At 44.9% G+C, this 25,048-nt stretch overlaps 3 protein-coding genes and 1 non-coding gene across 16 annotated transcripts in view; 1 reads left to right on the forward strand and 3 right to left on the reverse strand.

Annotated features, from left to right (window-relative positions):
* Positions 1 to 2: 2 nt before the first annotated feature.
* Positions 3 to 14,247, reverse strand: sals (sarcomere length short). Of its 8 annotated transcripts, none has more exons than NM_176460.1 (9): positions 13,545 to 13,606; positions 9,575 to 10,818; positions 3,579 to 3,702; positions 3,352 to 3,441; positions 2,341 to 3,091; positions 1,236 to 1,343; positions 880 to 1,142; positions 599 to 821; positions 3 to 537 (listed from the first exon to the last, which is right to left on the reverse strand). In NM_176460.1, the coding sequence occupies exons 2-9, from the start codon at positions 10,620 to 10,622 to the stop codon at positions 337 to 339; spliced, it is 2,808 nt and encodes a 935-aa protein (NP_788637.1). In that variant the 5' UTR covers positions 10,623 to 10,818; positions 13,545 to 13,606; the 3' UTR covers positions 3 to 336. The 8 variants fall into 8 exon arrangements, with proteins under 8 accessions (NP_788637.1, NP_731573.1, NP_001287288.1 ...); NM_169390.2 differs by having other exon boundaries at positions 9,575 to 10,815; positions 13,523 to 13,606; NM_001300359.1 differs by lacking the exons at positions 9,575 to 10,818; positions 13,545 to 13,606 and adding an exon at positions 14,088 to 14,247.
* CG17230 (uncharacterized protein) overlaps positions 241 to 25,048 on the forward strand; it is a 29,588-nt gene continuing 4,780 nt past the window's right edge. Inside the window, exon 1 of the mRNA NM_141820.2 lies at positions 241 to 555. The gene's annotated coding sequence lies outside the window, so the exon portion shown is untranslated. The remainder of the gene's footprint in view (positions 556 to 25,048) is intronic.
* On the reverse strand, positions 4,648 to 4,762 carry mir-4945 (mir-4945 stem loop). The gene has a single exon (NR_048375.1). It is a non-coding gene; the product is annotated as a mir-4945 precursor RNA (primary transcript).
* PGRP-LB (Peptidoglycan recognition protein LB) lies at positions 15,305 to 23,008 on the reverse strand (the record flags this gene model as incomplete). Of its 6 annotated transcripts, none has more annotated exons than NM_001260123.1 (3): positions 15,305 to 15,755; positions 15,908 to 16,276; positions 22,903 to 23,008. In NM_001260123.1, the coding sequence occupies 3 exons, from the start codon at positions 23,006 to 23,008 to the stop codon at positions 15,463 to 15,465; spliced, it is 768 nt and encodes a 255-aa protein (NP_001247052.1). In that variant the 3' UTR covers positions 15,305 to 15,462. The 6 variants fall into 6 exon arrangements, with proteins under 6 accessions (NP_001247052.1, NP_731575.1, NP_001247053.1 ...); NM_169392.2 differs by lacking the exon at positions 22,903 to 23,008 and adding an exon at positions 20,042 to 20,476; NM_001260124.2 differs by lacking the exon at positions 22,903 to 23,008 and adding an exon at positions 16,681 to 16,785.

The raw sequence follows: 25,048 nt of genomic DNA on the forward strand, positions 1-25,048 counted from the left end.
TTGCATTTGAATTTCACGCTCTTCTACATGCAAATTTGCACTACATTTTTATATAATTCATTTAAATAGTTATAAATAAACAATAAAATTTCAAATCTACAGCGACACAACATTTTACATTACTTTGTAAAAATTCCGTTACATGTAGAATACAGACGGCGCGACATCGATACATACATCGACATCATACATCGATTGCAGAATTAATTTTACATCCACCTCTAGTTTTTCGTTTGTTTGTTTGTTTATTATTGTTTATGTTTATATTCTCGAAGCACACACACTCGAAAAAACAGAGCAAGGAACGGAAACAGAAACGGAAGACAAGCTGAGGGACTAGAAGCCCAAATCGGCAATAACCGCGTCCAGTTCGTCCTGCAGATTGGTGGCCCGCGATCGCACCTGCACAATTTGATCCTGCAAATTGTCGACGTTCGCCTGGAGCAGCACATTGCACTTCTTCATCGCCGCGAACCGGCTCTCGTGCTTCTTCACGCGCGGCTCCACATTCGCCTTCTTCGCGGAGTTGGGCGAGTCCTGCGGAATACGGTACAGGTGAGCTGGCTAAATAGTTTACGATTCTCTGGGGCTAACTCACCTCTGGCTCGGACTCGCTGCCCGTCTCCGCCTCACTTTCCTCCGATTCGGACTCCTCGGACTCGTCGTCGGATTCCTCCTCTTCTTCGCTGGCGTGCTCCTCCTCGGCCTCCTCTTCGTCCTCGTCCTTCTCCTCGCCGTCCACATCGTCTTCGTCTAGCTTCATGGAGGCAGCCATCTTCTGCACCTCCTTCTCCAGCTTCTTAAACTTCTTGTTCTCCTCCCTGTCATCCAGAGTTGTTTCCAGTTTAAGAACAATACTACATTACAATTTGTACTCACTTGAGGATACTCTGGTTCTTCTTCATGGCTTGCTTGAGGGCGTCCTTCTCCTTCTTGGCCGCCTCCTCTTTGACCTTCAGTTTGGTAAGCTTGCTACGCAGGATCTTGAGCTCCTTGCCAGAGCGACGCTCCCTGCGCTCCACCTTCTTCTCCTCCGGCTCGTCAGGATCGCTTTCGCTGACCTCAGGCTCCAGTTCCGGCGAGCTATCCCTTCCAAAGTTTGCATCGCTTGGTCGACGCGATCCGTCCAAGGATCCACCGCCCTGCAGCCGCAGTTAATGCAAAACGGAAAACGGGAAAGAAGGGATACACACATTGGATTAGTGAGGGCATCCTTGAGCGGGGCCTGATTTTACCTGATGCCGTGCTGCATGGTAGTGGTCGTAGTGGAAGCAATCGTCGTAGTCGTCGTCGTCGTAAGCAAAGCAATTACTAATGTGCGGTCTGTTAGTGCTTGGTGTCGCCTTTGCAAGAGAGCGTGAACGGGTTAATCGGTTAGTTGCCGCGGAGTGCAATAGCAAAGCTTTCAGGGGGATAGGAATCGGGACCGGACGTGTCCTAGACGGGTCATAACACCGCTTTGGTCTGGGCGGAAGCAGAATGCGGGTGGCGGGAGTCTTTCATGCAGCATGCGTCCGGCAGTTGGAGTTTAAGGTCGTCTACACACGAGATCTTCGGACATTGTTTATACCTCTCGTTTCGTTTTGATAAAGATTACATTTTTTAATGTCTACCATGGCATGGCCAGGTCCATTATTTGCTTAAAGAAAAATTCTGGAACCTTTTGAGCATTTCCCCAGAAACTTGATTTTGTTTTGTCTGGAATTGTGTGCAAGCAAACAGATAGCACAGGTAAGGGATGAAGGCACCTTACTTGAAAAGTATGGCTTCCGAAATTTAATACAAATTGAGCTTTGATAAAATATGGTCAGTTTTGAATTTCATTTTTCGCTTTCTCTTGATAATAATTTTACTATTCAACTTGTCTGATTCCTTCTCAACAGCAAGCTGTCTGCTGGCTTCAATCAGATTTCTGGTATTTTAAGTCTCGTGTGCAAACCGTTTTTAAGAAGGAAGAAAACAAGGTGTATCCACGGGTAATCCTTTCCCAGACCCATTCCACATTTGTGTCAAGTGTTGTCAGCTGATCTGTTTCTCTGGCTACAGTGGCTACTAGGGACAACTAACGAGGGATCTAAGGCGGAGTCTACGAATTGCGGTGGCTTCGTTAGCTGCTCCCGTCTACTTGCCGCCCTCAGCGGACGCAGCGAGGCGACGCCGGCGACACTAAAAACAAGAAAGAAGGACTAGCTTCGGAGTCCGATGCTTTGCATACCCTTGGAGATAGTTATGTTGTAAATGGTTGTAATCCAAAATCCTAATCTCAACTGACAACACTTTGAGCAGCATCCCATTACCTACATATACATATTACCGAACCCGTTCTGCAAAAGGAATTACCTGAAGAGCTGCTGCCAACTTGCGTTCGAGCAACTGAATCTGGCGGCGCTGCTCCTCGATCTCCGTCTTGGCCTCCACCAGCTGCTCGGCGGTGCTCTGATAGTTTTGCTCCACCTCCTTGGACACCTTCCGTGCGTCCTCTACCTCGCGCTTCAGGGAGTTGACGTAGGTCTGTTCGGCGGTGGGCGTAGGATCCATGGTGGCCACAATCACATTGGATCCGTACTCGAGATTCTTTTCGCGTGACTTCTCGCGTTCCAGTTCGGTCTCTAGGGTGCGGATTTTGGCCAGCAGCTTCTTGTTCTCGCGATCCTGCGCCTCACGGTTTCGCAACTCCAGTGCCAGCATTTGTTTGGTGCTCTGCAGATCGTCGCGGATCTTGTCGATGTCGTCCAGCTCGTCGGGGCTTTCCTCGTCGATGGACATAGCCGATACGATGCTGGGCCGGGATCCTCCGGCTCCCAAGGCCGTGGCACTGCCCGGTCCGAGTGCATGGCTGCTAGGCGCCTCGCTGAGCATGTTGATCTTCGACTGCGACTTCTGCAACTGCTCCTCGATGGTCATCTGTCGGCGGAACTTGCGCAGACCGTCCAGCACCGGCTTGCTGCGATCGTTGGTCTTCGTTGGCTTCAACTTGATGCCGCCCTGGATCTGCTTGAGCAGCTTGTTGTGCGAGTTGCCCTTCTCCGTCTCGTAGATGAACTTGTCGTCCAATTTGGTTATCGACTTGCACGTCAGGATGGGCTGAGATCTATTAGGATTTGAATTGTTATAAAAGAGATTTTTGAACATTTTCGTGCAGAGTTATCTATTATTTGGCTGCTGGTACTTCTGCACACTTAAAATTTAAGTAAAAGTCATTAACATTTGCCGGATAAAGTGGCGTAAACGCAGTAAGATGCTCTAGGTACTCTTTCCTGTGGCCTTAAATAACTTCAGTTTTCATTCCCTTTTTAATTATCGGGAGTATTGCAGTCGGTAATTACTGCACAGCATGCGGACACCACTCACCTATCGTTGCAGGCCACATGGCGCAGCTTCTTGCCGCTCTCCACCTCCTTCATCATCTCGGACCAGTCGGGGCGCCTTCGGGGTCGAGTCCTGCGAATCGAAGCGAATCGGAATTATGGCCATTCTGCGCCTTCAAGGTAAAAACTATCCCGATGCCAGGATATTCGGGTATGCAAGCACTGGCGGTGGTCAGGGTTCATGGGTCAGTCGTCGAGGTTTCCACTCACCTGAGCTTCTCGAGGGTCTCCTTCTGTGTGCTGCTGAGCACTCTCTTCTCACCGGGAGCTAGGGGCGGGGGCGGCGGTGGCGGGGCCTTGGGCACCAGCGAGGGCAGCGGCGGCGGGGCGGGAACTGCAACAATAAAACACGGAATGCACCCAAGTGGGCGGCGGTTATTCTCTGCCAAATGGTGGGTGGGGCACTCGCTGCAAGTGGTGCAAGTGGGCGCGAGGTTTGGTCGTTGGGCATTAGAGCAAATCGCCGGGCGCTGCGTGCACTCGCGGTTATTAAATATAATTTTAATTTAATGAGTTTGCAATTTGTTTCAGTTGTTTGTTGTTCTTTCGGCTCCCGGGGGGTTCCTTAGTCAACCCGCCAGAGGATTCGCCACCCCAGTATTTAGCTGTGCTTTGCGAGCAAAGTTGCACCATACATATCAATACAGGGCAAAGAGAATGGAATGGATGGCTTTACACTCCGAACATTAAGGGTTATTTATTCCTTTTCGGTTTTTGTTTTAAAAGGTTCTGACTCTATCAATTCCCCAATTGTATTAGTTTAAATCTATTTTCATCTTTTCAGCTAGTACATTTTAAATCACTTAAATGCCAATCTTAAGCATATCTAACATTTTCCTTACAAAACAGAGGACCCAAACTATTATGTCAGCTGGATTATACATTTTAGAGAATACATTTTGGGAATTGTCTAGTGTTTTGAAAAATGTCAGTTCATCATTTCGCCTTTTAGCCAAACACAATATGAATAGAAAAGGCTTATAGTCTGTTTATCTGAAGTTTCGCCTGGTGTATGGGGGGCTCCTAATAGAATGAGAGCCTAGACACATGGCTGTCTCTGTCGGAAGTTGCAGCAGAGATTGAAAAGTTAGTGCCTGCCTCCGTTGCGGCCTCCGCCTACGTTTCGTCCTCGTCCTCGTCCTGCTCCCCCGACACCGTCTTGTCGTGGAACGTGGACCTGGCTTTGATGGTGTTTTATTGCCTTAACACCATTCATTCGATTTCTTTGGGACTCATACACAGGCATGCATCAAGATGGGTTTCTTTCATAATTTTTTATCGAATACTTTGCATTCCTTCATGCTTTTTCCTTTCGGCTTGTTGTTCAAAAGTGTAAAAGTCAAACAACAAAAAGAAGAGAAAAACAATGAAGGCACCACCACCAGCACCATCACCATCACCATCACCAAGTGATGAAAAGCTGACAAATCTGTTAATTAGCTTTGTTTGAGTGAGTCCTGGCAGGAAGCAGGGGCAGGAGATTTGATGCCTTTTGGGTGGGACTGTGTTACCAAGGCCACAACCGCCAGGGCCTTATCCTTTGTCTGAGCTCCGGCTCCGGCTCCGGCTCCTTCTCCGTCTCCGGTTTAGTCTGCCTTCTCCTTTTTCGGTTTTCCAGTTTTTCGGTTTCTCGGTTGCGCCTGGCTGGATCTGCACTTAATCTTTAAGTGGTTGGCTGCCTTTTGCGGTGCATTAGTATCCGAAATACCTTCCGAAACCCCCTCGACCTGAGTGAAAAAGAGGTGGATAACTTGGCCAAACTGGAGAGGTAATGAAACTAATCCGAACTCGTGTTACTTTGCCGAATAAAATCAGAGCAAACGACCAACTTGATTATTGTCTAGAGCTGCTTCACCTCAAGCTACCGATCCTGCAGCTCCTCATGAATTTTCCCCCAATGTCTGCATGTTAATGAACTGCTTCCATGGGGGCAGAGAAGCTCTGATTAAAATACGTGGTCAACTTTTCGGACAGCCAATTGAGGACGCGTTTAGTGAGTTGCGCTCAATTCGGTTTAGTAATTTATGGACAAAAGCTCTCCCCCTAACCACTAAACCCGCCCTCGAATCCCTGGCAGTTATCCTAAATCAGTGGCAAACAAAAGTGGAAGCGGGCAAGAAACAAAAGAAAGCACAACAACATCACGCGAAGAGAAACGAGGCAAGGGTGCCGGGCAGATAAAAGTCTTCATTCATTCATGTCGACAAAATTATTTCTTATTTAAATAAAAAGCAAGCACTGCCACTGCCACGACTGAAGATGAAGAGCAGGAGCAGGTCCTGGTTCTCGGAGCTCCGAGTTGAGATGAGGCTACCCACTTAATATACCGCAAAGCCCGCACTTACGACGTCGCAGAATGAATAGCGGTGTATGTAAACATAAATTTTGCGAGCTCACTCTCGGTGAGGCATGGCACCCTCCTCATAAAGCCCCCTCCTGGCTCATTGTGTTATCATCAGCGGAATATTCTATGCATGCACAAATGTTGCCGTTGTCATTGAATCAACCCGGAGTGTGGAGTGTGGAGTGTCGGATCGGGTCTTCAAAAACTGGCGAACCCCAGGCAACTGGAGTGGGTGAGGGAAATCTGCTGCTGCTACAGGGTACTGGTTACTGCTTACTACTGGCTGGTTACTGGTTACTGGGAAGTGGAGTTCTGGTCATGGACTGCTGCCAGCCCAGCCGCCCGATGAGTGACTTCCCAGCTTCCAGGCTGTGCTCATTCATTGTCTGCCGGGGCATGATGAAGCACCGCTCAGCCAGCTCATATATTTCATGACACAGAATGGTAGGGAGTCGTTCCCCCAAAGCTCCTTTGTATGATTAGCGTTTCTGCCTTGGCCGGAACGCTGTGCGAAAGGGCTAACCAGGGATTACATGGGGCTTTTTGTAAACTATTTGGAACCCGATTAGCTCGGAAATGATGCTGTTGGTTTACCGCAAAATTCTAAGTATTTCTCTAGGATTTCACCTCGAAACCAAGTTCATTTTCCTCTCTATGAAGTGCAGCTTAAATTTATATATCTTTGGAAGCCGCTTTGGTATAAACGAATTCGGTAATGTTTTCCTTTCACAATCATTATTAACCCTAAAATAAATACAGCTCAAATTTCGAATTTAAAGCAAAGTTTTACATCTGAGGTTGTCCAATCCAACGATAATTCTGCTTTATATTGCAGCATTTGTGTAATATAAGCTGTAACGTTTTTATAAAATAAATTAGATATCATATTATTTTATTTGTTTATTTATTTTTGTTTACCGAATACTTTTGCTGTTTCCGCTGGACGGTAATCTTTATTTAATTTCCTTTGTGCCTCCGGAGACGAGCCTTAAGTCCAATTAGAAAATTCAATTTCAATTTGGATTTGTTGTGGCGTCGTTTGGGGGACACTAATCCAATTATGCAGTCAACCATTTCATTGTCGCCCAGTATAATTATGGCCAACAGCAATTGGCCAATATTAGCAAGTGTGTATATATATATATGTGTGTGTGTGCCACAGAACTTTGAACCATTTTCCTTTACGTCATTTTGACCACGCTACATCTAAATTTGAAAGAGCCTAATCATCTTTTATGCTTCACCGGGTAGGTCACACACAGAAAACCCAAAATGAAAATCACCCTCACCTATTGAAAGTCGACGTTTCTAATGACGGGCAGACCCTAGCCTTCACCACCACCAACACCACCCACCGCTTGACCCTGGAAACAAAAAAGAGCCAAGAGTTTCCCAAAAAAAGGAAGGAAATATGGGGCGCAGCCGTTACATGTCTCGCATCTACAGAGGGATACATAGAGATGAGGCTCATTTAAATAAAAGAAAATATTTTTCGTCCTGCCGCTGTTTGTCCTTTGAAGACATTCGAGCCTCTTAAGAGGGGAACTTGCGGCCAGCGCCGTCTTTTATTTCGTTTTGTTTTTTAGTGGCGGATATTTGAATATAAATGGCGCATTTAGTTAGACTCTATCAAGCTCATTCCCATATATCTTTGGCTGCTTTCGGCTCGGCCACATTCTCCCCCCCACGAGGATTCACTTCCAATTGGAGTCCGAGTTGCCTTTTATCATTCGATAGTTGCCAGTTTTTTCTTTTTTTTTTTTTTTGGGAATGAAACTTAAGAGACCAGGACGCTGGCCGGCCATGTCCTTGTGTCTCCTCACCATTGCTCATCTGGCTTTAAAACATTCTATTTTATGTTGTAGTTTTGACAGAATGAGCAATAATCATGAATTTTGTCTTAGACCATAAAAAAAGCCCACTCCACTGCGGACCCTTCCTCACAAGATTTCACCCGAACACATTAAATAAATGTTTCGCTCTCTTTTTTCCTAGTGTCCTTCTATGCTGCTCCCTTTTTTTGTTCGCTTCTGTTTGATAGGGTGACAGCTTTAAAACGGACGAACGATGCTCTGTTTTATTTTTGGCGGACATCGTTTTTTGGTCATTTTATTTAGTGACCTCTTTGGCCAGTCTCCGCCTCTTCGATCCTTTTGTTTGTCGGTCAAGATTAGGAGGCATTTGCGGTCACGTTATTGCCCACTGATTAGGTCGGGCACAAAAGGCAAGTTAACTGCCTCACACGTAGGCGTAGCGGTAGCGGTAGCCGTTGCCTTAGCCCTTTCACCCAAACCATTTGGCCAGATCCTAACGAGCTTTTCACTTCATTTTAGTTGACTGCCCCAGGGGAAAACTGGAGGCCTGGCCCACGGACACGGGCTTTCTGCAATTCAATTTTGAGGCCAGGTGACAGCATGCTTATGCAACATTTGGTTGCTTTGTTTTTTGAAAGTCTTGCCCCTGCCGACTTGCCGCCAATCGAGCCCAGCCTCGCGGCAGGAAAGTCCATTGCAGAATTACAACCTTCTTTAGTTGAGAGTGTGTGTCTGTGTGTGTGGCAATAAATACGGAATTAGAGAGGAACATTTGCTCCGGCATACCTTTGTGCTGTTATGTCGAACGCCCTTACCGACGAGCGGATGGATCCTCGCCGGAAAACGAGATGGTTGCCCAAATAAAACCCACTCGCAACTGCAGTCAGGCAGTGAAACACTTTGCGCCTCTTTCGGCTCAATGCACAACACCCACTAAAATTTAATAAATAAAAAATGATATTTATATTGCTTTATAGCCTTGTTTTTCCCACTGTTCGTTCCTTCGTTGTGCTCGTCCCTTGTCTGTGTGCGCTTTGTGGTTTTTGTTTGGGCGAAACATTTTGATGAAATATTTTTTACACATTCATTTCAAGTATATAAATTCCCATATTCCTCCCATACGAGTGTGTGCCTTCTGCATACAGACACTAGAATATCGTATATTTTCCTGCGTTTTTATAAATGAGCAGACAGCGATGGTTGTGAGCGACAGGTTACAGACATTGATGGCAGCGTGAAGCTGTATTGGCCGTTGGAAATTAAATCTTACAATGGAAATGGATATCTTGACCAAACTAGTTTCATATTTTTTGCTTAAATGCCCACTGGTTTTAATTGTTGTGTTTTTTATGGCGGAAGCATTAGCACGATAGCTATCCTTTTTAAAAGGCATCTCACATTCAGGAAATAACTGAATATTGCAGTGCGTCGGCTTTCATGGCGTATGAGTAATTTTTGTTAAAATGCATTAAACGGAATATATATTGAAAGCAATCACAATCTTTTGTGTAATTACAAAAGCACGTTTTTTAAAACAAATAAATATATATAAAATAAATATTATATAATAAAATATTACTCATACGCCCCGTACAACCCCTAAATGTTTGTTCAATCGTTAAGCTTATAAAAAATATTTACCAAAAATATCTTAACTGTGACACATCTAATCTTTTAAAAATATTCTCACGTTCCCATCCCAAATGCGAATTTTTTTTTGCACATATCGCTCATCCGCCATGGTGACGCATTATTTGTTTTGTTTGCTGCTCCCCTAGTGGTGGCCTTGCCTTTTGGCCAGGGCCGACGAAAATCGGAGAGGCAGAAAGCGTAAAAATATAAAATACATATCCCCACAGCCGCCCGCAACGTAAATTAAACATTTCTGGTTAGAAATTAGACATTAAAGAAGCAGGGGCAAAAATTTACAGCGCTTGTTGAGTCGATCCATTCGCAGAGGTTAATCGGGTTAATCCAGTCGGGCATCGGGTTAGGTTCCATCACTGGAGCTGGCTCCGGATCGGATCGATTTGGATCGGACAACTTACCGCTCTTGATGCTCGGCTCGCGCTTTATGGACGCTTTGCGTAGGGTCTTGGTCGTGAACTCGGGCTTTGGCTCCTCTTTCGGCTCCTTGAGGAGCTCATCGATCTTGGGTACCTTCTTGAGCACGGGCCGGATTTTGGCCAGGTCGTCGGTGCTCTTGCTGGGCAAAGGCTTCTCCTCGCGCTTGACATGCCGCAGCTTGGGCTTCTCTAATTTGAAACGTCGCCGCCGGTCGCGCTCCTCCTCCGTTTCGCCCTCCTCGGCCTCGTCGTCGTCTTCGGTGGCCATCTTTTTCAAGGACTTATCCCGCTTGACCACCACGCTGCGTAATTTGGGTTTCTCCATGGTAAAACGTTGGGTCAACTCACTTTCCGGTTCCGGCTTCTTGTTCACGGTGGTGGGTCGCAATTGGGCCGCCTTCTTCACGTGCTCGGGCACCTTCTCGTCCACGGTGGTGTCCTCTTCCTCGCTCTCCTCCTCTTCGGACTCGCTTTCCTCTTCGCTTTCCTCCTCCTCAGACTCGGTTTCCTCTTCGGTCTCTTCCTCCTCCTCGCTTTCTTCTTCCTCGGAGGAGGATTCGGGTGGTGGTGTCGGCTCCTTCTTCTTTTTGAGCGCTGAAGTGGTGGCTACTGGCTTCTTGGGCCCCACGGTGGGCGCCACTTTCTTGATTGGCTCCGGTGCTTTCTTGGTATTTACGGGTTCTGGTGTCTTCTTGGCCGCCGTTGTGCTTGTGGCCAGTGAAGATTTCTTTACAGGCTCTATCGTCTTCTTAGCCGGTTCAGGGGTCGAAGTCTTCCTCGCGGCTGCAGTCGTGGTAGCAGTTGCTTTTGGTTTGGCCACAGTCGGCTTTTCTCCATTTTCCTTTGTTGCCGGAGAGGCGGTCGTCGTCGTCGCTGTTTTCTTTGCCCACGGAGTGGCAGTGGGCTTTGTGGTACTGCTGGTGCCACTGGTGCCGCCGTCGTCCTTCACCCATGGCGGACGGAACGTGGTGCGTCCGCCGGGCGCACTGCTTGCACTGCTTGTCCCCGCACGGGGCGTCACAAACGGCATTTCGTAGTCGCTCGAACTGCTTGCGGTCCTCCGGACTATTCTAGACTATTCCCTCTGGTGGTTTATATTTTTTTCCAGTCTTATTGGTGTTAAATTCTCCAGGGCCCGATGTCGTCGCCCGTCTGTTCGCACACTCTTTTTAAATAATTTGCCGTGAATTCTTTGCTTGTTTTTCCCGCTTCTCTTGGCGTTGCTGCTGATGAAAACACAAAACTTTGCACATTAGCACCGTCGGGGGAAGTTGTCCGAAAAAGTTCTTTCATTCAGATTTTCCGTAATTTTTTTCGTTTATTTTTCTATTTGTTTTTTGATTTTTTTTGTGTATGTGCCTCGCCTTGATAATTCTATTTTACGCGTATTTCTTTTCTAATAGATTTTTATGTATTTTTTTCGTCGCGAATTTGTTGCTGGGAATTTTATTCGTGGTCCGTTGCCGACGATGAGCAACAGCTGTTTGAGATACTTTCAATCCGATTCAATTCATTTCATTTCGTGTATATTTGGGTATGTTTCATTTTGAATTTTATTTTTAACTGAATGCGCTCATTAGCTTTGCTGGCTGTTTTTCTTGTTTCTGTCGCTGTTTCTACTAAGAGACAGAATGTAGGCCTTTGTGTCATAGTCATGGACAGGGACATTCACAGATGCCGAATGTGATGGAAATAGGAATGTAGAGAGGATATGGGGATGATGGCGGTCGGCAATGGGGACCGGGACAAATGCATCAACAAATCCCAACTGAGTGGAATGCTTTTGCAGGCTCTCACAAAAACGCCTACAGTTGCAGCCAAATGTTTAAATTCCAGGATATTTATAGCAATCGATAAAATCGAGATCATCCTATCCGTCAAGATAACAAGGTTTTCTTATAAACTTTCAACTTGTCAAATAATTTAAATAATTTGAACGAAAACGATGAAATGAAAATGCTTTGGGAATGTTTACTTTTCAGAAAAGTATTATATGCCGAACTATTCAACAAACATATTGTGCCATTTGCTGGTGATTTCCAATATTTCTTTCATACGAAAACCAATTACGATAGAACGAAAAATGTTTACATATAAAATGAATTTTAAATCAATTACTCATGGTCGAGAAAAGTTATAGCTTGACTTAATGCTGATAAAGTAAAGTGCAGAAGATGGAAACTATTCGCTCTTGCTGAGTTTTCTTTGGCTCGCGATTTTCCTCTGCCGTTTTTCTATGTATTTTTAATGACCTCATTCCTGGGCAGATTGTAAACAACAATTTGCAACTTTTCCTGCTCTAATTGGGCAAAAGGATAGCGAAACATTCCTCTCGCTTGCAACTGCAACTTTCTGTGACCACTATTATGTTGGCCGCCACTGTGCTGTGAATGTGAATGTCCAGCTAAACGCCTGCGTATGTGTGTGTGTCCGTCCGTCCGTCCGTACATATGCACTCCAATAAACAGCACAAACAAAAAGAACAACAGCAACAACAGCGTCGGTGTATGGGAATAGAGCAACAAAAACAATAACAGAAACGATTTGCTCTGCCACTGGCTGCGATATGTAAAAGGCGAAAATATTTAATTTTAGGTTCTTTGTGCCCGCCGCTGAGAGTGGAAAAAGTGGAAAAAAGTGAAAGACACTGGCGGTGAAGAGAAGCACCCAATTGGGAGAGACAAAACGGAACCAAATCGAAAGAATAAAAGGAAACATACATATCTCTGGCGCTTTCGTCTTTCGCCTTTTTTTCCATTCACTTTGTTTTGTTTTTATTCAACTGGCTCGTTTCACAAAGTAGACAGAAAAACGTACACAAAACTGGTTGTACGGACGGAAAAAAAAGGCCAAAAATTTGTGATAGAAGGGGCGCTCTCGGGGGTCAGAATGAAATCCGAATTCGTTTCATTCCATTGCCATTCCATGGCCTGGTCCAAAACCATCCAACCCCCTTCGTCGAAGCCCATCCCTCCCCCACATTCACCATATTCATTTCCATTCCACTCGTTTTGGGGCGATTGCAAATTTTTTTTTGGCCGGAGCGACGAACACTTTCTCGGTCTTTCCTGCATGGAGGCGTTAATTAAACATGACATGCAAATAAAAATTATACTTAGAAATACAGTCAAACTTCCATTGCAAGAATAACCGACGAAAGTATCTTTTCCGACGTCTATTTGGTTGCCTATCTGTCAGTTCCAATTTGCTTTGAATGCATTCTAAGCTGTTTCCACTCCCAGCTTAAGCGATGCTTATCGATTACTAATTAATGGTTGGCAATTGAATCAGATTCGTAAATTAGATCCATTGACCATTTGACAGCACACGAAGCAAGGGAAGTTATATCGAAGTACGACTGTATTTCGAACATTGCAGAGGATTCCAGAAGATAGTTAAGGCGAGGACGAAACAAAAATGCAATTTCAATTAAAATTGTTAATGAGACTGGCTAATTTGACGCAAAAGTTTCGCGGATCTGTGCTCAGAATGGCAACTAACAGCTAATTCCCGGCCATATTTCATCCTAAGATTGCCTGTCAACAAAAGTGCTTAAAAAAAAAACAAATATATCGGACGGGATATTTTGGGAACTGGCCATTCATAACGCCCCTCCAGAGAGATTTATTAGATCGATTGGCCAGTGACAAGAGCTGCGCATATTGCCGCCCAAATGTACACGAATCTGTGTCTGTGGCTATATGCTATATTTTTGGATATTTCACGGATTTTTCAGATTTTTATTATGTGTATTAATTGGTTCATTCGCGCTCGCTGCAGTTTTCGTAGCACGTTCGCGTCGTTGTACTATATATTGCACAGATATATATTCATATATATATATATATGTTGTATATCTCTTTGAATTGTACGTGTGTGCTGGTTGGGTCAGACACCCGCACATCACCACAACCGCAGGCACACACACACCCGCACACACACAGCCACGAACTCTGGTAGTGAATTTTCAGCAGCGAAGGCAACAGCAGCGCCTATGACGGCGTTTCAAAAACTAAATTCATACATTTTCCAACGCCACGGCGATGGGTGAAAAATTTGAAAATTTTCCCGCTCGCTCTACGAATTCCTCTCTCGTGGGATTTCGCTCATTATCTCTTCGTCGTATTTCGGTGAGCACAAAATGAAGTGAAATGAAAATTTTGTTGACCGACAGAGGCATATTTTTAGCATCTTTTTTGATATGTGGGCACGGTCTGTGGGGGTTTGGGGGGATATGGGGCGGATCCGCGGCGGATCCAATTGACCTTATGGCAGGTGCAGTTCAATGGAATTATTAATAGCCGGCTATTGGCTATGTGGCCCGTGTGCCCCAAGGATACAACCCCCTCGATATCCGCTCATCATTAGGGGCCTCTTATCAGGCGCCTCGCATTCAATGGACCACAATTACGCAAGTTTCTCGGGCGGCGTGGGCGTCGCAGCTAATTTCAGGGGGAGTGGGTGGTTTGGTGGATGGGTGGTTGGTGCGTCTTACCCTGTGATAGAAACCACTCGTCTAGAAAGTCCAAACCCATTAGTGCTTCTGTTCGATGGTCAGTTCTGTCCCAATGCGTTCGTTCTCTCCGAATCGCTTTCAATATTTACATTGTCTACCAAGTGGTTGCTTCCCCGTTTCACTCGCGTGTGCTCCACATTTCGGTGGAGCGGTGCAATCGATCGATCGATCGTTTGATCAGTGCGTATCTGTATGCTGGGGACCCCTTTATCGATTGAACTATTGCTAGACTAATTGATTGGTGATGATACTAATGAACTGGTAATATAAGCTGAATCAGTGAGTAAGCCTCTTATCACCTTATCAACGTAACATAATGTATGCCATTTGCATATCGAGTTTCCACAGGAGTGTTCGATTGAACTAATTTAATTTTGATAGCATTTTCGAATCGTTTTCGATAAAAAGAGTTACTGAGTTACTTGCTGCCGCCGAAATCAATCCAATAGCTGCAACAGAGCGAAAACAAATGATTAAAGTCTATGCCACTGCCGCAAATATTTATTTAACGTGCAATGTAGGTTATCAATGGCATGTTTTCAAATATTTCGTTTTTTTATACACATCTGCGCGAAAGCACGCCACTAATTGTTTTGCCTTGTCAGCATCAGCCGAAAAGTATGCCAAATTGAACGGCAAACATTCCCGCGCACACAAAATAGCCGAGAAATTTCCGCTTAAACGGGCCATTGCTATTCTTTTTTTTTTTTTTGCTGTCCGTCCGTCCGTCTATCTAACAGCATTTCGGCAATATTAATTATATATTTATTCATTTGGCAAAATACAGCGCATATGTATTGGGGGGCTTTAAAAATAGGCTTAAAGGCAATTGCGCTGTGGGTTGGAATGCCAATATGATGCGACTTCCCCCGGGGTCTTATTAATTCATCAGTCCCAAAATGCTCCCAGAATGGTTTCGTCCGCATGTGAGGATTGGCGGGTACTTTTGGACCCCAAAACCACTACGCATCACCTCGCATGGCGAGCCAATGTCAAATGGCTGGAAAAACCTTTCGATGCGCCGGGGTCGCCGACATTTTCAGCGCCGCGTGTCGTCCAAAAACTTCTGCCATCGAAATCGAATTTGACACAAATTAATTGCTATTTGATTTGACAAGTGCGAACGCGGGCGGGGGGCGATGGGGCGGTGGGTCGATTGTGCGGACACAAAGAGCAACAGCGGGGGTTATGTTTAAGTGTTATCATCTAGAAATTGCTTTATTTGTGAAATGTTAGAAGAGACATCTAATGAATACTGAATGAACTCCTTGGCGTTGTGCGTGGAGCCGAGCTCGTTGTGGCTTCTCTTAAACTCGTAAGCTTTGCGAGGACGATGAGGGCCCTCCAATCCAGCCTAGACCTTGGGCGCAGCTGGCGGGGATTGGTGCGGCTTTTGTGGTGCTGCCGCCTGTGGATGGACGTGGGGCACGACGGGCGCCGTGGTGCTGCTGACGCCTTCGGTGTCGTTTATGTGGGTAAAGTGCGGCCAGCTGGAGATCTCGGCGAACAGGCGGCCGCCAGGACACTCGGTATCCCGCACCTGTCGGTGGCCCAGCAGCTTGTAGGCAGGGTCAATGTAGCCCTTGAAAACGCCAAAGGCGATCAGGTTCTTGGCCGCATCCAGCATCTGCTTGGGCGGCAGTTCGGCTAAAGGGAAAATAAGGAAAAGTAATTAGTACGGAGTTTAAGAAGAAAATGAAGAGAAGGAAGAAGGCTCATTAACAACCTAATGAGTTTCCATGACTCTTTAAACGGTATTAAAAAGAAATCTATCCTCTTAAAGTTAGGAGTTAACTTACTTCTCCAATCTCCGATCAGCACAATGCCCACGCTCTTGTCATTGTACTTGGGTGCATGAGCTCCGATGACATTGAATCCCCTGCCGGTGTAAATCATGCCATCGCCGCCGATGCCAAAGCTATAACCAATATCGTTCCATCCGCGCTCCAGCTGATGGAAGTCCTGCATGTCCCGCATGCTCTTCATGCAGTCCGGAGTGGAGTAGCACACGGCCGGCATGTACGAGTGATGGATGATGACGTAGGGCGCGGGACCCTGGAAGTGCTCCACGGACTTGGGCAGCCGGGCACCCCAGTCGGATCGGGACAGCAGGCGGGCGGTGGCCACACCGTCGCCCAGATTCGCCTGCTGCATGTGCTGACTATAGCCTGAAAACAAAGATGCAGTCATCTTGGATTAGTTGGGTTCTCACTCCATGGTTGTTTGTTACACAAAAACTATAATTTATTTGGCAAAAACACACAGTCACTCGGTCGATTCACTGTAATTTTGAGGAGTGTGCTCGGGTACATCCCACATGGAAAATTTGGTTTTTAAATTGTATTTTGCGTGCGAGCTGTTTGTTTACATTTATTTTCGTGAATTCCTTAGCGTGGCGCAAACAAGTTCAATTTTAACTTTTGCCATACTTTATATCTGGCCCCCAAAAACTCTTGCCACTTCCAAGACAGTCAGCATTTGTTGGCCCTAATTGCAAAAGGGGGGGCGTGTGTACTGCGGAGGGGCGGGAAGTCGTGTGGTCTGCGGCTCTGCTACCGTGTACATCGCTCACATTCCATTGATAAATGATAGTCGAACTGGGATGCGGATTCGGTTTCCCCACGGAGCGCAGCTGTCTGCGGATTTCAGCGGCGGCGGTGGCTGCGGTTCCGACGACCCACGATTTTCAACTGACGCTCGGCCGGCTCCACAAACTCCCCAACGCCGCTGAAAACCCCCGTTATGGGCTGAAAAACAAGTCGCCGATCGGATCGGCTCCGATTGCCAATAGCGATCGTCATCAGATGACGCTGAGCGCGAACCAAATATGCTAAATTGCTGTTGTGATAGGTGATTTTTATTTGATATGTATATTTGCTTGACATTCCCTGGTAAAAGTTGGGCATATCCGTTTTAAGTGGAACAAAAACCAATAAATATATACATTGGCTGTCAAAATAGTTGATATTTTACCTGTTTAAAAATAAATACTGTCGGAAAAGCGTACATATTATTAAAAAAAAAAAATTGTGGTAAATATATTCCAACGCTTTGGTAGCAAAAGTAAATATTTACATTGACTGTACGCTGCTGTGTTTGCTTACAAACGCGCTGATGATATGCAGATATATGAATGTGTCCATTTGACCGTAGGGCAAACTCGATTCGTTCTGGCCGGTGGCCGCATCACCGTGACTCAGCTTAAAGCGCTCAATGCGAAATGTTTAAAAGCCAAATGGCAGAGGAAGTGGCCAAGTCGCCGAATCGCAACAGGTGCTACAGGTCTACGGGTATCATCTATCAATGGCGTGAGCTTTTGGCCGTTGACACTGCGGAATGGAGCTGGGGTTCCGTTTGGCCCTGGTTCCCCTCCCGATTTGTCGTGAGTCATAAATGCAAATTCAGACTCCAATCCGAAAACTATTTTCATTCAAGTTTAAACTGCTTGCATGTATGTCTGTGTGCTGACTGAGCTGGCAAACATGGGGATTGCAAAGGGGAGCAAGGTTCGAGTGCTGCCATGTTTGCGGCGTCTGCCGAAACTTCTCCGGCCACGCCCACAGCGGCCATACGCCCACGGCATTTATATGCATACGGAAAACTTGGCGAAGAAAGTGGGCGAGTGGGTGTGGGCTACCCGTTGGAAAACGGCGGAAAAGCGAAGGCGACGGAAACAGGAGACGCAGCACTTGACTAAGTTAATAGCGGCAGTTTCTAATTAAAATTTACGGAGAGCGAAAGTTGCGTGGGCACACAGTTGTCGTCAACATAATAGCATCCGGTTGAATTACACAAATGGGTGTGTGACTAAAGGATGTGTTTAAGGATGTGTTTCAGGTTTCATTTTGCAACTAAGTCAGCCGTTTGTAGGTGGTTTGTTTTGAAGACTTAATCACAACAAAACAAAGTGTGTTGTATTAGCTTGGCATTTTAGAAACATAAAATGGGTTAATCAAATTCGCAAAGTGCTAATATATATAAAAATATGTGTAAGCATCCCAAAATAGCCATTGTTTTCCCAGGTGGCGCAGTGAATATTAATTAAAATAGCTAGCCAAAAATTTTCCTAGAAATGAGTTTATGGTTTGGAAAGACTATCAATTGGAATTTACATTTTTATAGCAACGATTGTAAAGATATCGAGTGCTGTTCTCAGAATGAGTGTGAGTGTCGCGCCCGCAGTTTGGCACCTATCCGAGTTCCTGGATCCAGGATGCTGAGTCCTGGGTCCTGAGTCCTGGACTTCATTGGCGGCACGTGCTTGAATAATAAACAGAGCAGCAGTACTGAAAGGGGGACGTGGGGGGGGGGGGGTACTTTCAAATCGTCGGCTGTTTAATTTATGCCGCTTAGTTTTTAGTGCGTGTATGTGTGTGGTTGCAACATGTTAATTACATTTATATTTACAGGCGAGCACGGAGAGCTCAAAATCAGCCCGCTCCCCTAATTGTTGTCCTAATTACGCGGCCTAATAAAGTAAACACACTAAACCCGTTGGCCTAATCAATGTTGCAAACTTTGTGGCACTATTTTGGGCCACATTCACACATTCACACCACCACCCCCCGCGAAAAAGGCCAAACTATCCGCCTCGAAAAGTAATTTCGCTGGCAGAGGCGCAAAGTTCTTTGATAATATTCGATTAATCCCAGGGCTCGTTGCGCTGCGCTGCTGATTAAATTCTCGCATAATTGAAGTATTTAAATTACCAGCGAATAATTAGAGTGTCAGGAATTACTCACACACTCACGCTGGCACTCACACTGGCACTCAAACTCGTACTCACACTCACACTCACACCGAGTGCTGGAATGCAGTGGTCCCTTGGGTAATTGTTTGTTTTTAATCAGGCAAAGCACATAATAGAGACATTTCAATATTATTATGTTGACGATGCCGAAGAGGCCGTCAGTCTGCCATTAAACAAATATCCGTGCATTGTACATTGTTTCGGGGAATGTGCGAAATTAAGTCACGCTCGATTACAACAAAATTGAAAAATGAAGAGGCAAAAAGCGACCGTACAACTTGAAAACAAAAAGTACCCGCCGGAGCAACAACAAAAAAATAAAAACAGAAAAAATTGCACAATAAAAACAGAAAAGAGCGAAAAAGCAACAAAACCAGAAAAGAAAGCGCATGTTCTGGCTCCAAAAGCCGAAGATTTAATTCCCTTTTAATTAATGTACTAAACATATGTTCTCTACATTTTTTGCAACCATTTTCATCTGATGAACTAAGTTCGAAATTTATTCTACTATTTTAAAGATTGAAATACGCAAGGAACACACGGATCTAAAGGATGCATTTAGAGTGGAATTGTTATTATATTATTATTTGATTAATCATGATTATTCTATTATTTTATTCACCAAAACATAGTGACGTATTTTCATTCACCTTCGTGAAATTAGAACATTACGTGCTTACATTTCGTTTTGGACTTGAAAACTCAGGGAACATTTTGGAATTTGTTTATTTCATTTTTTGAAATTGTTTATTATTATGTGCATGAAAGCTGACTTTTTGGCTAAATGAGCAACTCTCGTTCGCGGTTAGGGTGCGATTATAATTATGAATATTAAAATCAAAAACCATTTCACTCGCTCGCTGCCTGCCTGTCAGGCCGTAAATGACAATTTTGTTAAATGTCAGTAATTAATTGAAACAAAAAATCACATTTCTGACAGCATACGGCACATATACATATATACATACATATATGGAAACACCTATCACAGTTCGATGCATATATTATCTCTGGGCTATCAGTGCGCTCAGCTGACGCAGATTGCACTTGCTGGGCGCTCAGGAATTCAAAAAAAAAACCCGATCTTATAGCCCCACATTCCCATACCGGGTGCTATCTGCACAATTGGTAAGTTCTCAGGGGCATGGCGATAAGGAAAAGCACCCTAACACCCGGCACTTACCCATCATCGATAGCAGAACTAATCCCAGTGCTGTCATGTTGCTGCTTTTAGCTGCTGTTGCTGCGAAGTTGCTGCTGCTGTTGCGATGTTGCTGCTGTTGCCAAGTTGCTGCTGCTGTTGCGAAGTTAGTGCTGCTGCAATCCAACTGCTTAGGAACTGTGACTTGGATTTAGGAACTTTTGTATCGACTGCTAGTCGCTGTTTGTTTCTTGTCTTGTTTGTTTGTTTATTTTTGTGTTTGTTTGTTTCTTTGTTTGTTTGTTGGTTTGCTTGCAGCGTTGTTTGTTTGCTGGCTGACTGCTACCGTTTATTTTTTTTTTGCTTTGTGGCAAGAGTTGTGCAAAATTTCGACAGTGTGTGAAGGTCAGACTTTGGTGCGGCAGCGCTCACATAGCGGCGTTATGCTTCGTATCAAGCGTATAAAGCGCGAATGTTGGCCAGCATAAGGGCGGACCGGAGTTTATAGAAAAATTCACACACCGAATTCGCACTGCTGCTGCTGCCTCTGCTGCTGCTTCTGCCTCTGCTGGCGTCGCTGCTTCCGATTGCTGTTGCTGTGACCGCCGCCGCTGCCGTGGGAGCAATGCCAAACAAATGGCTAATCGCATCGAACTTATGGCCCCCCAACGCTCTCGCCGCTCGCTCTTTGATTTCGATTTCGCTCGGAGTGAGCTTTTGGCCGCCGCTGCCGCGCCTCGACGGTTACCGCCGCTGTCGCGGCTACCGCCGCTGCTTCTGCTGCTGCCGCTGCCGCCGTTGACGTCGCAGCCGAGTTTGATAAAGCTGTTATCAGGCGGCGAGTTGCGCTAAGGTCACGATGTCGCCCTTAGGGAAATTTAATACGATGATCGAACTAGCGCCTCGTTTGCGGTGAATTACCCATGCCGCCGCGAATTTATTGGCCCCATTCAACCGCATTTTACCTCCTCCGATCGCCGGTACTTTTTTTTTTTTGCCAATCCGAAGGGTTCTTTTTCAAGCGCTGCGGCTACGAGGGCTATCACACGTGTCACTCTGAATCGACATTCCAAATGACAGATACGCGTGCAGAGAAAGAAAATATTGGCACCAGACAATATTTGCTTTATTCAGCCAAACGTTTTCACTTAAACCAACTTGTTTGAAATTAGCTTTGATTATTTTGCATTGAGTGATTACTGTTCCACTGTTCATGTGTGAACCTATTTCAAAATCGTTACTTTTCTTCGCGTGCACGAAATGACTACACTTTGGCCCAACACTTAGATAACCAATTAGGGTTAATCACTGAAAACGTTGCATAGACTATAGGGCACGACTCACGCCCCGCAATAACAACTTCCGACAAGCGTGAGTGATTAACAATCCCAACTGTTTTGGCAAGTGACGATTAGATTACCGTGATACGGATCGCTGATCATACGGATCAGAATGACACTCATTCAACTAGTTCAATATCGGTCATTCTCGAAGGTCGCTGCTGATAAGAACCCTCTATCGAGGGCATAAATCAGCTATGGGGAACTTTTTTTTTTTTAACCAATTCTCAAGACTTTGGTTGTGCAAATAATCAGACAGCTGCGAACTGAACTTAGCATTTGCCAATGGCTAAGTTTACGTTATTTTTGAATCTCCCTGTGGCGATTTATTAATGTCACTGTTATTCGCCCAAAATGAAATCTATGAGTCATCCGTTGCTTTAACCATCTCTTTTTTAAATGGTAATATTGCGTTTTTGAGCTCACATCTGCGGTTTTACTTCTTGTGTTTTGATAAATGAACGAACAATTTCCATAGCTGGAGGTGACAGTTGAATTGTTGAATATTTTTTGCAGTCAGGAAATTCGGCTGATGCCATCTAAATACATAGTCACAGACTAGAGTTAAAACAAAGGTTGACAGCTCGCAGATGTGACATTTCTTCGTACGAAATTCCTTATTTAAAAATGTAAATTAACCATTTCAATGAAATCTTTATATTAACTTAGATACAGATTTTTAATTGAATTCATTTTTGAAATGTATTCTCATTTTTTATGTTCATAGTGGAAAGATTATTCTTTTAGTCTGAATCCTTTATAAGAACCAACTTGAATCGTTTCAATAGTTTGGGTTTACTTTGTTTTACACGTAAGGATACATGATATCTTATTTAAATTATATTCCTATAAAAGCTGATATTCTTTTCGCACGATTTCAGTTGTTTACGATTCCAAAACTCAAAACCGTGATTTTTTATGGCTGGTTGCTGTGACAGCATCACTGCCCCCGTCGTTCTCTGTGTCATTTGCTTTCTTTGACCACCGGCACCGGACATACTCTTTTATAATATGTATTCGTGTGATTTAATTTTTGTTTTTGTTGTATTTTCGAATCGGGGATGCCCCTTGGTGGGATCGCTTTGATTTTTTTGGGGGAATCCCGCTGCAAATGCGGCTGGTATTAAATTGCTTTAGTCGGAGTGCCGAGATCGGATGGCTAGACAAATTAACAGCGTTTTATTTTCCGTCGTCGATTTATGGCGAACAAGCACATTCCATCTTCATCTTCATCTCGCTCTTAATCTGAATTAGTTTTTTTTTCTTTGTGTGCACACAGGTTTTTCGAGTCGAAAATTTCGGGGGATAACCGCCAGATGCGTTCTGGCGCCTCGTCCAAAGGAAGTCCAAATCACCGGACTCATTTTCTCCTCCAACCTCTACTTGTCTTATTTTATTTGCTGTTTATACTTGTGGCAAGGTAAACACGCAGACCACACCGCCCCCCCCCCTTCGCCCAGCATTGGAATATTTATTACACTTCAAAAAGGGGAAATTTCTCTCAAACGCTCTTGGAAATTGTTGAATTGTTTTCAGCAGCAAAATAGTTGCGGCGCTACTTACCACAACTTGTGGCCAGCTGTTGCTGCTCCAATTGCTCCGAGTCCATGAGGATTGCCAAGGAAGTTGGGCCAGAAGTGGAGACGGATCCAGACACCTTGTCGCCCATGTTGTTTGCCAATGTCTTTGACGCTAACTGAAATGAAGTCCGAAGTCTTAGAGGCAGTTTTCTATGTTCGTTGGCAACAAGGGGACCGTTGATTAGGTCTTGTAATCTTGAGTTGCTCTTCTTTCTTCGAGAGGTCCACCACTTGGAAGTTCTTAAATCCGCAGGTTAAATGAAAAATAAATACGTTTAACAATTATTTTCGTGTGCATGGGGTCGTCAATTTGATGGGCCCAAGCAGGTGGATATACAATGCTAATAAATATATTTTAACGACCCAGGTGTGCAAATCAGATAAACACACAGCGAAAAATGTTTCGTATATATCTGTACTCATTAATACGAGATGTTTGTTTAGAAAATGCATTAAGTCCTACAAAAATCCCCCAAATAAATCGGGTATACAATTAATATGCGATAAAAATCAATTGAATTATCACCGATCGAAAATCCCCGGTTAGAGCATTGCGCATTCGACTTTTGGCAGCTGGAAGCGCTGACCATTGTGCTCATAACTTACCATTCGACTGGCTGCCCGCTAATCGCACATCTTATCAGGGTATTAAGTGCCGCTCACTAACTACGCCTTGGCACGCTCTCCCAGTAAAAAATTTCGAGGGGGGGCAAAAATCACACGCAAAATCACAGGCCTTCTTTTATAACCCCCCCCCCCCCAGCACCAGCTCCAGCTCCAGGTGGTGGTGGGGTATTCACCCAGGTAAACATTATCGAGCCAGAAGCTTTACACTCTCGCACATTAGACAAATAAACGGGTGTCTCTGCGTTGGTTGGTTGGTTGGGGTTGTGTGTATTACAATTAACAAAAGTAATTGCACTCGTCTGGGAATCCCCGGGGCCACAATGAAAACTCTTTGATGGCGTTGGCCATGCAAGTGGGAGAGTCTATCTATATCTATCTATAGCGCAAAGTGAAACACACTATAATTTCCACGCGGATACTGACTGGCCGTCCTATCTGTTTTCAATATTTCATTTTCCCTATCGGAATAATCGCAATCGTTATAAATGGCTCCCGAGAGCCAACTGTGAATATCAGGCAATAATGAGAAGTAGTAATTTAATGATACGAATTCAAGGGCCGGGTTTTTTTTTTTCTCTTCCCCGTCGGCTGAAAGATAACGTTGGGGGTTTTTTTTTCATTTTAAAGTAACTGACCTTATTTAATTTTGGCATCAGATTTGGACTTAATGGAGTGCTTTTCGATCGTGATAGTAAGTGATACATTAATTTTCTCTGCGTGCACATTCATTTAGATATATATACATATGTATATGCCAACACCCCCAATTGAAATCTTCGGCTGTGCGAACAATTCATCAGATGTCGCCATATCATTGCCTGTGCTGATTAGTTACGCCTTGCTGGTTGGTATCCCCTCAAAATTGAGCATGGGGGGATACCAGGCGGTGGCGAAGGATACTGCTGCTGGTATCCTTGTAGCGGCACGCACATGCCATATATTAGGACGCATAAAATGACAAACGACTCGCGAGGCGCGTAAATTGAAAACTCGCTGAGCCTGTGCGAGATTGCCAGCGCAAAGGATCCGCGGGGCGAAATTGTGTAAGGGGCTGGGTGGGGGGTATTGGTCCTGAAATGGGTGGCGGGGAATTTGGATTTCGGCGACTTTTTGGCTGTTTGTTATTGCTGCCTGAGCTGTCTCACTCGCTAGCTGGCTGTCGGCCAAAACTTTGCCAAAGTATTCAAATTAAAATTTCAATTAAGGAAGTGAATTTGTGTGTGCCGAAAGTGTATTAAGTCTATACAGCGGTGGCATCTTGGCATTTCACTGCTTCTGTATTCCACGTGTGCCTCTCTTGCCACGCCCCACCCCCTCCTCAACCGCCCACTTTTGTATGCCCGCACAGAAGGCTAAAACCGAAGTGAACTGAACTGAGCTGAGCTGAACCGCATTCAGCTGAAGCTGTACCGCCTACAAACAGCGCTCGTCGCCTGTTGTTTGATTTATTGCCAAAGTTTGTCGTCTGTCATATGACATAAGGAGTACTTTGTTGGAATATT

The sequence above is a fragment of the Drosophila melanogaster genome, chromosome 3R (assembly GCF_000001215.4).
Source record: "Drosophila melanogaster chromosome 3R".
NCBI lineage: Eukaryota > Metazoa > Arthropoda > Insecta > Diptera > Drosophilidae > Drosophila > Drosophila melanogaster.

Excerpts from the sequence above, each read along its gene's own strand:
- sals (NM_176460.1), bottom strand. The coding sequence starts at position 10,622 with ATGCCGTTTGTGACGCCCCGTGCGGGGACAAGCAGTGCAAGCAGTGCG. Across the intron at positions 3,703-9,574 it reads CGAGCCGAGCATCAAGAGCG|TTCCCGCCCCGCCGCCGCTG; the intron begins GTAAGTTGTCCG and ends TTATTGTTGCAG. Across the intron at positions 1,143-1,235 it reads ACCATGCAGCACGGCATCAG|GGCGGTGGATCCTTGGACGG; the intron begins GTAAAATCAGGC and ends CTGCGGCTGCAG.